At 44.5% G+C, this 14052-nt stretch overlaps 1 protein-coding gene across 1 annotated transcript in view; it reads right to left on the bottom strand.

Annotated features, from left to right (window-relative positions):
• LOC122937923 (nuclear factor of activated T-cells, cytoplasmic 1-like) overlaps nucleotides 1-7165 on the bottom strand; it is a 206036-nt gene extending 198871 nt beyond the window's left edge. The window contains 1 exon segment of the mRNA XM_044293119.1: nucleotides 6787-7165. Coding sequence (XP_044149054.1) covers nucleotides 6787-6916 — 130 coding nt within the window. The 5' untranslated portion in view covers nucleotides 6917-7165.
• Nucleotides 7166-14052: the final 6887 nt, after the last annotated feature.

Below are 14052 nucleotides of genomic sequence, written 5' to 3'. Positions count from 1 at the left end.
ACAGACATCCAGACTGAACACGGACACATTAAAGGCAATGGGTTTATTCATGTTCAGGAAAAATCTCTGCATGTTCTGTCTTCATCCAATTTACACACAGGACAGTCAATGCAGAAAACCCTGAAAGTCTACGGATGGTATCTGTGTGCAGTCCGTTTTTCACTGAAGGTTAGGGCTCGTTCACACGACCGTATGGCTTTTTCAGTGTTTTGCGGGCCGTTTTTAACGGATCCATTTTTAAATTTTTTGTTTCCATTGTGTTTCCGGTTCCGTTCCGTTTTTCCATCCATATACAGTATACAGTACTGTAATTATATAGAAAAAAATTGGGCTAGGCATAACATTTTCAATAGATGGTTCCGCAAAAACAAAACGGATATGGAAGACATACGGAGTACATTTTGTATGTGTTCCGCATCTGCATTTGCGGAGCACGCGGCCGATCTTACGGTCCGTGGCTCCGGAAAAAAATAGGCATTTCTATGGGGGTGCCGGCCGGGTGTATTGTGGATCCGCAATACACTACGGACGTGTGAATGCACCCTAATAGGACATGTTAAATTTTTGAACGGAATGGAAATACGGAAACGAAATGCATACAGAGTTTTTTGCGGAACCATTGAAATGAATGGTACCGTATACGGAACTCAAAAAACGTTCATGTGAATCGCTTACCAGAAGAAGCTGTGTGCTATCCTTAATGTTTTTCCTCACGTGTGTGAAAAACACATCAAAGACTGATGAAATCCGGCAGAAAAAATATGCAAAAACGTATCAGATTTGCAGGATCACTGAAGAAAACGGAGGGGAAAATGTCCGAAGAGTTGCATATGTTGCTCGTGTGAAAGAGGCCTTAAAGGGGTTGGCCACTTCATGGCTAGTACTGACAGATGATTATGTGGCACTTACTAATATGTTAAAATTCTGTGCCTTATTCTATATTTTATAAGGTATGAGCCCTTATTTCTATGTCTTATGTGCGGTCCACACAGAGGTTCTGTCCCTAAAGGGTCATGTGACCAGACACCATTTTATGGACAGGATGTCCCTGTGGACAGCACAAAAAAAAAAACAAGGGGGCATAACTTATGACATATAGAAAATGGTGCAGAATACAAACAAAAGCTATATTAGTGCCATATAAACATCTTACAAGCACCTTGTGAAGCTTTATTATTTTGACCTTTGTTAATATAACCACGCAACGTATGAATAAAATCTTTTCATACAAAAACACACATTTACCACTTATTGCTTTTATGTTTTGTTATGTCCCCAAGCCACTAACTACCTAACAGCTTTTTGTTTTCTGTCACCCAAGTATTTGTGTTTAGTTGCAGCACCCACTAGTGCTAGCATACTATGCACACAGGAATCACTACTGTCCAAGTGCACACAGCAAAGACAAGGCATAAAAGTGACAAAAAGGCAGCATTATATAATATCTCCTTTACAGATCCATGTGCACTGATATACCTGTACTGTAGTGCATGGATGCTAAATGTAAATACAAAAAAAAACCCTAAGTAGTCTGTTCAAAAAAAATAAATAAAAAACAAAAAAAGGCAGCATTATAGAAACCCATAGCAATCTAGACATAGGTTTCTTTTATGAATGTGCATGACTGCAGAGACAACTGAGAGACTAAGCATGTCCAGTAACCCACTGCCTTATATAGTTAGCTGATGGGTGACTGCTCTGTATATGTATAGTGTTAGCTTATACACTGACAGCAGCACTGCCTCCTCCAGCCACAGTGTTTACCTTACTGATCCTGTGATTGCTGGAGGAAGAACATAATAAAAAGTAATGGATTACCCCTATTATTACCCCTATTGCTCCACAGTCCACAAACACACACACATAAACACCCCCCAACACAGCAGACTGCATACAGAATAATAATAATAAATATAATAATACATATAATGTATTATTATTGTAATATATTGTACAAAAAAAAAAATCAATGTAAGGCATGAGGCTTGAATGTAATTGCTCACATCCAGCCTAATATACAGTGAGTGGGAAGAAAAAACAAATGTATAAAAAAAAAAAATATGAAAAAAAAATAATTATTTATTTCATGATTTATTAGTTATATACTGTTAATAATTCTGTTGCTCTCCCTAACAGGAGCCAAATATGAGACGATTCAATTATTACATTAATTATTATTTTTTATTTATTTATAAAAATGTATTTATGGAGAACCCAGCAAAGGACGGCCAGCACAAATGTCAATACGACTCTCGGTCTGGTTACTTATTATTTCTGATAATTACTTAGCTATCAGCTAAGGTTTATTTTATATCCTGCAATGGTTATTACACAGTAAATATTGTACTTGTAGTTGGGTTATTTTAGAACATTTTCGCTGCTTGTACCCATTGACAGAAGTGAGTACTCCCAGTAGAATTTGCCCTGGGAATGATCGCATACATTCCAAAGATTAGCTGCAGCGGATTTGTAATACTCCGACTAATATCTGGTGGCCGATAATGTGTAATGTAAGCCCGGGGTGTTTTTACAGGTTCTGCAGAAAACACCAGCCTGCACTCCTGTTCCCAGAAGCTGGCACACTGGTCACCCATAGTAGTGCCTCCTACACCAGATAAAGGGGGCTTTCATTCCCTGACTGCAGCCTATTAACAAGGCAGGAACTAGACTAATATTTGGCACATACACGATATAGTAATTTAATATACAGCTACACAGCGCAGTATTCATGACTAGGGCAGGACTGGCACATGGGGCACCCAGTGATCTCTGAACCTGGAGGGCAGTGCAAATGAAACCAGCAGGAGCGCCATGCAGACTCCTATTAGTAATGTACTAAAGGGACCCCCATATAGTGGAAATCACAGGGGCAGCAGCAACTGATCACCTCCTTCTCATCACAAGTCACAACCTCAAGTTATCTATCTATCTATCCCTAATCAATTTATCTTCTATTTATCTATCGAATCATCTATCTATATCTATTTCATATCCATCTCTAATACATCTATCTAGCTATCTCATATCTATCCCTAATCAATTTATCTATTTTCTATTTATCTATCGAATAACCTAATTATCATCTATCTATCTATATCTATCTAGCGCTAATATATCTATCTATCTCATATCTATCCCTAATCAATTTATCTATCTTCTATTTATCTATCGAATCATCTAATTATTATCTATCTATTTCATATCTATCTCTAATATATCTATCTATCTCATATCTATCTATTTATCGCATATCTATCAATCTATCATCTATTTATCTATCGAATCATTTATCTAATTATCATCTATCTAATATCTATCTATCCATCATTTATCTGTCATCTATCTGATATATTTCACTCATATAATTACCTTACTTCTGTCATTCTGTGGGACTAATTACATCTAAAGACTCATATAAATATATATATATATATATATATATATATATATATATATATATTCATTCTATCTTTAGGTATAAAGACTGTTTTTTTTACTAATATATATATATATATATATATATATATATATATATATATATAAATAAAATCTTTTTACTTACATATTATATTATGTTTTTTATTACTCTGCCAATAGCTACCTGCTTATGTTCCTTGTGTCTGGCTGTAGGACTGATTACTGAGGGGGCCAGTGACACTTCAGCTCCATTCACCCTGCAGAGTATTGTCAGGATAGACAGTGGTTATGCACACACATCCTGTACACCAGCACTGAGGCTATGTCCACAACTGACGTGTTTCTGTGTTTTTACATAGGACTGCATCTAAACATTCCGCTATCTTCCCTCAGGGCGCCGGATAATGTGGGATAAGTACCGCCACAGGCAGTGCAGTAGGAAGTGCTCCTGACACGTGTACACTGCCAGGTCCTCAGCAGAGAAGATCCATGCTTGTCTGGAGGAATGTGTCCTCTCCAGTCTGCGGGATGTCAGGGATGGTTATAATTATGGGTGGTGTCTTAATCGCTGCTATTTGCTGCTAGACTATGATTACTGCTCATCAGACTACAGTAGGTTCAGTGTGGTGGGGGGAAATGGGCATAGAACTGGAGGCAGGATACAATCCCAGCACTGGAGACTGCTACAGACTGGCGAGGGATGACCGGGGGACACCAGGAGGGAAGCAGCCTCCTCCTCATCAGTCCTCACCCTGCAGCTAAACTGTACACTGCATGTGTCTGGTGCACACCTGTCCAGCCACCCACAACACAATGAGGAAACCGCCCAGCAGGCATGCTATACACAAGCAGGTGCATTAGATTACAAGGAACTGAGACCTTCTACCTGTCAGCTGTCCCTCACTACTGGTACTGAGACCCTCTACCTGTCCGGTGTCCCTCACTACAAGTACTGAGACCTTCTACCTGTCAGCTGTCCCTCACTACAAGTACTGAGACCTTCTACCTGTCAGCTGTCCCTCACTACTGGTACTGAGACCCTCTACCTGTCAGTTGTCCCTCGCTACGAGTACTGAGACCTTCTACCTGTCAGCTGTCCCTCACTACTGGTACTGAGACCCCTCTCTACCTGTCAGCTGTCCCTCACTACAAGTACTGAGACCCTCTACCTGTCAGCTGTCCCTCACTACAAGTACTGAGACCCTCTACCTGTCAGCTGTCCCTCACTACAAGTACTGAGACCTTCTACCTGTCAGCTGTCCCTCACTACAAGTACGACCTTCTACCTGTCCGGTGTCCCTCACTACTGGTACTGAGACCTTCTACTTGTCAGCTGTCCCTCACTACAAGTACTGAGACCTTCTACCTGTCAGCTGTCCCTCACGACGAGTACTGAGACCCTCTACCTGTCAGCTGTCCCTCACTACGAGTACTGAGACCCTCTACCTGTCAGCTGTCCCTCACTACTGGTACTGAGACCCTCTACCTGTCCGGTGTCCCTCAGTACAAGTACTGAGACCCTCTACCTGTCCGGTGTCCCTCAGTACAAGTACTGAGACCCTCTACCTGTCCGGTGTCCCTCCCTACAAGTACTGAGATCTTGTATCTGTCAGGTGTTCATTACTAGTACTGAGACCTTCTATCTGTCAGCTGTCCCTCACTACAAGTACTGAGACCCTCTACCTGTCCGGTGTCCCTCACTACAGGTACTGAGACCCTCTACCTGTCCGGTGTCCCTCACTACAAGTACTGAGACCTTGTACCTGTCGGGTGTCCCTCACTACAAGTACTGAGACCCTCTACCTGTCAGCTGTCCCTCACTACTGGTACTGAGACCTTCTACCTGTCAGCTGTCCCTCACTACAAGTACTGAGACCCTCTACCTGTCCGGTGTCCCTCACGACGAGTACTGAGACCTTCTACCTGTCAGCTGTCCCTCACTACAAGTACTGAGACCCTCTACCTGTCAGCTGCCCCTCACTACAAGTACTGAGACCCTCTACCTGTCAGCTGCCCCTCACTACAAGTACTGAGAGCTTCTACCTGTTCGGTGTCCCTCACTACAAGTACTGAGACCCTCTACCTGTCCTGTGTCCCTCACTACAAGTACTGAGGCATTCTACCTGTCAAGTGTTCACTACTGGTCCTGAGACCTTGTACCTGTCAGCTGTCCCTCACTACTGGTACTATTACATTCTACCTGTCAGGTGTTCTTCACTACTGGTACTGGTACCTTCTCTCATTACTGATTCCTTACACCTGAAGGTTTCCTCACTGCTGGCACTGGTACCTACTATCTTTCAGGTGTCCCTCACTAATAATGCCTACCTGACCAATGTGCTAACATCTCATTCATCATTATTAATACTCTTGTGCCAACCATAGCGACATCTCACTGAATAATACTCCAGCCCAGCAATTTCTAGACATGGTAACAAGTTAACAACCTTGTCCATACAGTGGGCTACACCACCAGGAGCAGCCAGTGACATGGGCAGAAGGCAGTGGTGACACTGTCAGGCATGTACATTTCACAATTGTATACACAGTCACAGGAGTCTTCAGAGTCCAGCTATCACCGATGGTCCACACACCTCCATCAGTGGTGGATACATGCTTCTAAACCTCCTACACAAAGTAGTGGTGGAACATCTCCAGTGTGTGCCTTACACAGGGCATACCCCATACCTGTAACATCTCCCCCAAAATCCAGTTCACTAATCATATACTGTATTCATGATGAATGCTAATGGCAGTACTATAATACAATGTGCACATCCACACACCAAGAAGAGTCCTACACTAATAAAGGACACATACAGCAGTTCTGCCACAGAGGGATAATACCGAGTCACTGAGGAGTCAATGTAAATGCATAGCATGGCACTGGCATACTGCTCCCATCCTATAGTGGGAATTACTATATGGTGGTATATATATAAAAGTAATAGTATCATACCAACCATGACAAGCAGGCTACCAGCTGAATACATACTACTGCCATCCCTACACCTACAAGCCACTCACCCATAGTAATGGTAAACGTATACCTACCTACCTACCAGTACTACATACAGTTATCAACCACTCACTCATAGCAATGGTAAACGTATACTTACCTGCACTTCTACCTACCTACACTTATATCCATCAGTGCTACATACAGTTGTCAACCACTCACCCATTGCAATGGCAAATGTATACCTACCTATACTAGTACCTACCAGTGCAACATACACACAGTTATCAGTGATGCTAGTAATAGTGCACTGCTACTAGCTCTGGTATCCCCACATCCTCCCCCTGCCACCCTGCGGTCCCCACCCCCGGGCACCCTGTGGGCACGTGCTGCTGGTGCTCACACTGTACCTTCCTCCGCCGACTTCATGATGAATGGGAAGAAGGGCTGGAACTCCACAGTGTCTCTGGCGCGGGCTGGCAGCAGCGGACCGAGGGGAAGACTGCAAGGAGCGGCAGCTGCTACACTAGTGCGTGGCATCCACTTGGTGGTCGGAGCTGCTGGCGGTGCCCTGGTATCCTCCAAGCTGAAGGGTAGGAGCCGTGCGGAGTCCTGCAGACAGGTGACAGCTCTGGCATTGGCACGTGTGGCAGTGTGGGTGAGGGAGGGAGTGAGTGCCCGGTGTTGGTGTTAAGCTGGGAGTTAAGTAAAGTCTCCAAGTCTCTCTCTGACGCAGAGCTGAGTCTGTCTGCTGGCTTTTTAAAGCTGGAAAACACCCCCTACACAGCACCTTCCTCTGTCCCTCCTTCCTCTGCCGCCCCTCCCCCAGCCCAGAAGGCTCTGGTGACGTCCTAGTCCGCACTCTGAGGGCTGGGAGAGGGGATCTGCTTCCCCGGCTCCTGCTCATTCATGAGATGACTACAAGGGGTTTCCCTAGCCCCTAATAAGACACTTATCTAAACTTGGTGACCTGGACTGACAAGAGAACAAATACTGACAAAACCTAAAGTATTTGCAGGGAAAGATCAGAAATGACTTGGGGTCCTACTGATGATCTGATAGATTATTGGGGGGGGCGAGCGGATTCCTGATAATTGGCGTGTGTGAGTGGTGCCGCAATCAGCGGATGAACGAAGGTCATCGTGTCCTTCTGGTGGCAGTGAAATTCATCATTGGTGAACTCTGCTGCCCAGAAACATTGCATTTCTATGGGGACGAGTGATTGCGATAGTGATCCCCATACGGCGGAGGTGATTGCGATAGTGATCCCCATACGGCGGAGGTGATTGCCGCATGTAAGGGCCGCTCTCATCTCCACTCATTGGCAATGTCTGCTTCCTTCCCGGTCATCAGTCCCTGTAAAAGGACCCTAATTCACTGATATCATTATGATCATCGCATATCAGCAGCTCAGTGAGATATTGGGGAAGTTTTACTAAACCTATAGATGAGGTAAATCAAAAAAGTTTATAGAAATAGGACTCTTAAAATGCAATACTTTATTTCTAATTAGATAAAAATATCTCCCAAGCCTAATATAACGGCTAACTGTGATCTACACAAATAACAGATAAAGAAAAATAACACACAACCACTATCGTAAGGACCAATAGATTATTAAAGGTAAAAGAACACGGCGCAGTGACCGGCTGACCAGGGAAGGGAGAACCATCCCTAACAAAAGCCCTGGTCTATCCTCAGCCCGGGGGCAACTCCTGATGGTGGGGTTCCCCGTACCTGTCCTAGTAACCCTAAGAAAGTCCTACGTGGTGGACCTATTTACCGGTTCAACCCGACGCGTTTCCCCCGAGATGGTTTCATCAGGGGGTTATGTAAGGGTAAAGAATGGTCCAAAAACCATAGATACATTAAATGATATACACAGATACAAAAGTATTCCCATTAGGCGTATTAGGACAAGGGAAGAGGATACATCCTACCATGTACAGGTCACAGTGGTCAACTGGTAGGAGATGCTACCTACATGGAGGATTCACTTGTCAGTGCTGACGCCCAGGAGGTGCCAAAGATGCAGCAACCATAGATGAGGTAAACTTGAAGGGGTTGGCCACCTTTTGGGGAGTGTCTGGCAAACTCCCCCTCCTGGGCAGACCTGGAAAGGGAAGCATACTTACCTGTTGCCCACTGCTGGGTCCAGGCTCCTTCACTCTCCAGTCTCAGCTGTCTCACTCCAGTCCCCCGCTGTCATCATTTGTTTTGACGCCGCTGCAGCCAGTCGTTGACAGGAACGGTGACCGGTACGGCCACATGATGCAGTTTTGGAAGCCAAAACCCAGAGTGAATTCAAAAAAGAGGAGAAGTCGTATCTGTCCTGTATACTTTATTTCCTTTTATCATCCTTTCCTGATTTTGGCTTCCAAAACTGCATCAGGAAACCTGACTGTGTGGACGTACCCTTATGCAGCTGAACAGTAATAGAAGGGCACACATCCAGTCGGGAAGAGCCCGTAGCCTGTGTGAGTCCAGCAGGGACGGTGGCATCGGCGGAGTGAGGGACGGGTAAGTACTAACTAAATGATCTACCTACCAAAGGACAATATAAAGGACTGATTTACTAAAATACATGAAGAACCCCATTAAATACAGACTACACACCACTCACAAGAAGTCCATTATAAAAGGTAAGGACAACATTTCGCATGTAAGCATTAGAAGTGTTTCTTTTCTTTCTGAATAAGCATCACTCATTAGATAACACTTCCCTGCATGTAAATGGGTCATAACCTCCACTGTAGCACATTTCCTAATTTCTGATTCCTGCAGCATCTAAGCTGGTGCTTTCATATTAAAGGGGTAATTCCATCTGGGACATTAATGGCATGTCACTAGGATGTCTGGGACCCATTCCAATCTCTAGAAAGGGGTTCCCCGAACTGAAGTAGAGCACACAGCGCATGCGCAGATTGCTCTCCATTCACTGCTGTGGGGCTTCCAAAAATAGCCGAACCGCCACCTATCTGACATTGATGGCGTACCCTAGCGATATGCCATCAATGTCCCAAATAGGAATACCCCTTTAAATTCCATGGCGGCGTAGACTACTGGTGCAATATTTCTTCGCTACAGAGTTGGCAGCGGGTAGCTGTGTGATGTTCTCATGGGGTAATCCTCCCGACACAATTGATACTATCAAGTGTACCACTAGCGAGCCACACTTAATGGAAAAAATATATTTTAATATATAAATAAACCCTGCATGCTAAAGTCATTATGTAAGTCATAGGCTTCCCCTGCTGTGGAAATTTGGAAAAGAAGAGCAATTGGCAGGCGACGGAAAGGAAAATCCCATTCTGCTAAATGACTTACAGATTTAGTGGATTCTGTTTCAGACGCTGAGGATTGTTATTATTGTGCGCACACTGTACATAGCTGACTTGTGACTCCCGCCATATTAATCAGTGTCATTCTCACAATGTGAAGCGCTGGAGAACCAGGCTGTCTAAAAGATGGACAGGTTAACTGGAGTGTTGTGGAGATCTCCTCTTCAGTCCGTGTGTGTCCAGCATGAAAGGGTTATTGAGGTTTGATAGCCGCACTAGTAGTACCTGAAATCCCAGACACACCAAGGTGTCTGCCTGTGGTTGTGCACTTTATGAACTTGTCAGGAAGCTCTGCTTCACAGTTTTTTTTTTCACTTTGCTAAGTTTTTGTATGGAATCATATCCCACAGTTTCAACATACTGTTTCCTGCCACTGTAGTTCGAGATCCAGTGGGAGTAGTAGTAGTAGGCATTTAGTGGTTTTATGTAGGCACATTTGTGTTCCTCACCTAAACCATTAGGATACGTCTATCACAAATCACGTTCCGTGGCTCCATTCAAGTCAATGGGTCCGCAAAAAAAAACGGAACACATTCGGAAATGCATCCGTATGTCTTCCGTATACGTTCCGTTTTTGTGGAGCCATCTATTGAAAATGTTATGCCCAGCCCAATTTTTTCTATGTAATTACTGTATACTGTATATGCCATACTGAAAAACTGAACGGAGACGGAAACACAACAGAACTCAAAAACGGAACAACGGATCCGTGAAAAACGGACCACAAAAAACAATAAAAGCCATACGTTTGTGTAAACTAGGCCTTAGTGAATTTGGTGCTTTTGGAACTGCCTGAGCGGCCAAAAATGAAACCTAATCCTGCTATGAGAGAACAAAGATCTGTACCAAAAATGCACCATTTTCTGGGTTTATACTTAAAGAGAACCTTTCACCACACCTGACATGTCAGTTTTAGTAGCTACGTGCATTCCACATGAATAACCCCATAGAATATCATTGTTCTTAAAACAATCATATGTTGGCCGTTAAAAAAAAAACACACAGCCATTTTTCACGTTTGAATGTAGCCTTACTAGCGGTTTGCAATGATGTTTCCAACTGAGTGGGTGTCCCTGCACAGTCTGACATTATCCATTCAGTGATGCCAGTGTCAGACTTTAGGAGAAGGTAACACAGTAGAAGATTCTGCTGAGGAGACTCACGGGACTGTTAAGTAGGCAGTACATACAGGATACAGCTTGTAAAAGTGTTGCATGGCCTGTGTTGGCAGTTTTAGCTTTATTATATACAGTTATGCAATGTAAATGCCTACATTATGTGGCGTGGAAGCGGACACAGTTATGTTTGGGCATTGTATAACATTCTCATGTTCACATTTTATGTGAATTGTGTTTTGTATTTTATGTGTTTTTTTTTATATTGTAACTGTATTTTGTGAGTGTGGCGAATATTTTCAAAACAGTGTAAAAATTTTACCGTGGTTCTGTCAGGCTGTAAATTGGAGACCTAAATGAATATATAGGCTTTTTATGGGGCTGAAATGATTACTTACTGGTGTGCTAGTTTTTGCTGGTGAGCTCCCTCTAGGTAAAAAGTGCATGTGACAAAATTACAGGCTGAATGACATCATAGTGGGCAATGTAAGTGGCAATGCCCGGGGTCTCCTCTATGAGACCCTAAAATAAGTGGTGGCATCACAGGTGGGAACATGGCATCACAAGGGGTGAAGTCTAGAAACTGATATTTGGAGCTGCCATAGTGGCTGCACCTTGAAGCCCGTTTCTGAGTAGTGGTGTGTCCCTAAGGCTGGGTTCACACCTGAGCGTTTTACAGCGCGTTCCTACGCGCTGTAAAACGCTCAACAAGGAGAAACCAATGCTTACCTATCGGCATGGTTCTCACCTGGGCGTTTTACAGTGCGTACGATCGCGCTGTAAAACGCCCGACGCCCTAAGAAGTACATGAGCTTCTTTGGGGCGTCTTGTCGCGCGTTCCCGTACATAGACTTTCGGGAACGCGCGACAATGGGCGTTCGCTTGTCTCTGTATGCGCGATTGCAAACGCCCGTACAATCGCGCATACAGAGCGCTCCATCGCGAACGCTCAGGTGTGAACCCAGCGTTAGGCTCTATGACACTGCAGCTTGATGTCACAGTGGCTGATGTCACTGCCCATGTGACTTTGCCTGACATGTCTAAAGGGATGGTAATGTCACAGTTGATGATCATACAAGTGGGTACATGAAAGGTGGTATTTGCCGTCCTATAAAGTTATTGTCAGAAGCTGGAGCTGTCAGAGCATGCCATCTACACCAGCGTACAGGAGCCCTCACCTTTGCATCTTCTCTAAGGCTCCACCTATGCTGCCGTGAGATATCACAGAGACTGATGTGTTTCCTTGTTGTAGTCACTGGTGAGCCGTTCGGTGATGGTAACATCGCAGGTGGGGAGTGGTGAACAGTATAAGCACAAGGGGTGCTGGTACTATAAATTAAGTGTCAGGACCTGCCGCTGCCAGACACTTGACGGGGACACCAATGTACAAAGGCAGTCTGCAAGGGCGTCAAACCTTACAGAAAGAATCTCTTTGACCCTGAGGGGTATTTGCGACTCCCCACTCTAGAATGGTGGAAGGAATCAGATGGACCCAGTGTTAGCTTAAACAAGGTGAACTTTATTTGACTCACGTGGGGCAACAAGCTTAATGGGGTTCTCTGGGATTTACATATCGATGACCTATCCTCAGGATAGTTCATGAATGTGAGATCGGCGGGTCTGAGGAAGCCATGGCGCTCACCATGCCTCTGGTGAGCACCGTGGTCTCCCTACAGCTTACCAAGCACAGTGCAGTCCATTTGATGGCAAAAGTGCTTGGTATCACAGGTGAACCCCATTTATTTGGATGGGGCAAAGCTGCGTCTTGGCCATGTGACTGATGAACTTGACGTCACATAGCCTAAAAAGAGGCCTAAGCACTCACGGAGCACTGAGGGCTGTTCATACAGGGGGTCGGGGGTCCCAGGAGTCAGACACCCACTGGTCTGATATTGATGACCTATCCTGAGGATAGCCCATCAATATGTTAATCCTAGAAAACCCCTTTAATGGTTACAACAGTCTTTTGACAGGCAACAGGCTTAGGCTACTTTCACACTCGCGTTTGGTGCGGATCCGTCATGCATCTGCACAGACGGATCCATTCAGATAATACAACTGTCTGTATCCGTTCAGAACCGAACCGTTTGTATTATCTTTAACATAGCCAAAACTGATCCGTCTTGAACACCATTGAAAGTCATGAAGGACGGATCCTTTTTCTATTGTACCAGATTGTGTCATAGAAAACGGATCTGTCCCCATTGACTTACACTGTGTGCCAGGACGGATCCTTTTTCTATTGTACCAGATTGTGTCATAGAAAACGGATCTGTCCCCATTGACTTACACTGTGTGCCAGGACGGATCCATTTGGCTCAGTTTCGTGAGAGGGACACCAAAACGCTGCAAGCAGAATGGAGACGGAACGGAGGCAAACTGATGCATTCTGAGCAGATCCTTTTCCCTTCAGAATGCATTAGGGCAAAACTGATCCGTTTTGGACCGCTTCTGAGAGCCCTGAATGGATCTCACAAACTGAAAGCCAAAACGCCAGTGTGAAAGTAGGCCTCTTTCACACGAGCGTGTCCGGATAAGGTCCGGATGCGTTGCGGCAAACCCGCGCGAGTAGGTACCCAATTGCAGTCAGTTTTGACTGCGATTGCGTTCCGTTGTTCAGTTTTTATCACGCGGGTGCAATGCGTTTTGCACGCGTGTGATAAAAAACTGAATGTGGTACCCAGACCCGAACTTCTTCACAGAAGTTCAGGTTTGGGTTCAAGGTAGATTGTATTGTTTTCCCTTATAACATGGTTATAACAGGGGTATTCCTCTCCTAGCATCCGTGTGTGAAAATCGCACTTGCTTGCGGATGGTTGCGATTTTCACGCAGCCCCATTTACTTCTATGGGGCCTGCGTTGCGTAAAAAACGCACAAAATAGAGCTTGCTGCGATTTTCACGCAATGCACAAGTGATGCGTGAAAATCACCGCTCATGTGCACGGCCCCATAGAAATGAATGGGTCCGGATTCAGTGCGGGTGCAATGTGTTCACCTCAAGCATTGCACCCGCGCGGAAAACTCGCCCGTGTGAAAGGAGCTTTACTGGTTATAGTCTCTCAAAGATGGCACAGGCTTAGTTAGAGGCAACAGGTTAATTAGGTACATTGTTTCTTTAAGTGGCAACACTCAAATATAACACAATAGGGATCATTTATTAAGGGACTTCCGACTATTTTGAAAAAAAAATGTATTTTAGTTGCATGGCGTGTTCGGCAG

Source organism: Bufo gargarizans, chromosome 5 (genome assembly GCF_014858855.1).
Source record: "Bufo gargarizans isolate SCDJY-AF-19 chromosome 5, ASM1485885v1, whole genome shotgun sequence".
NCBI lineage: Eukaryota > Metazoa > Chordata > Amphibia > Anura > Bufonidae > Bufo > Bufo gargarizans.
Note: the sequence above shows the minus strand (reverse complement) of the source record. Positions and strands in the feature narration are given on the sequence as shown.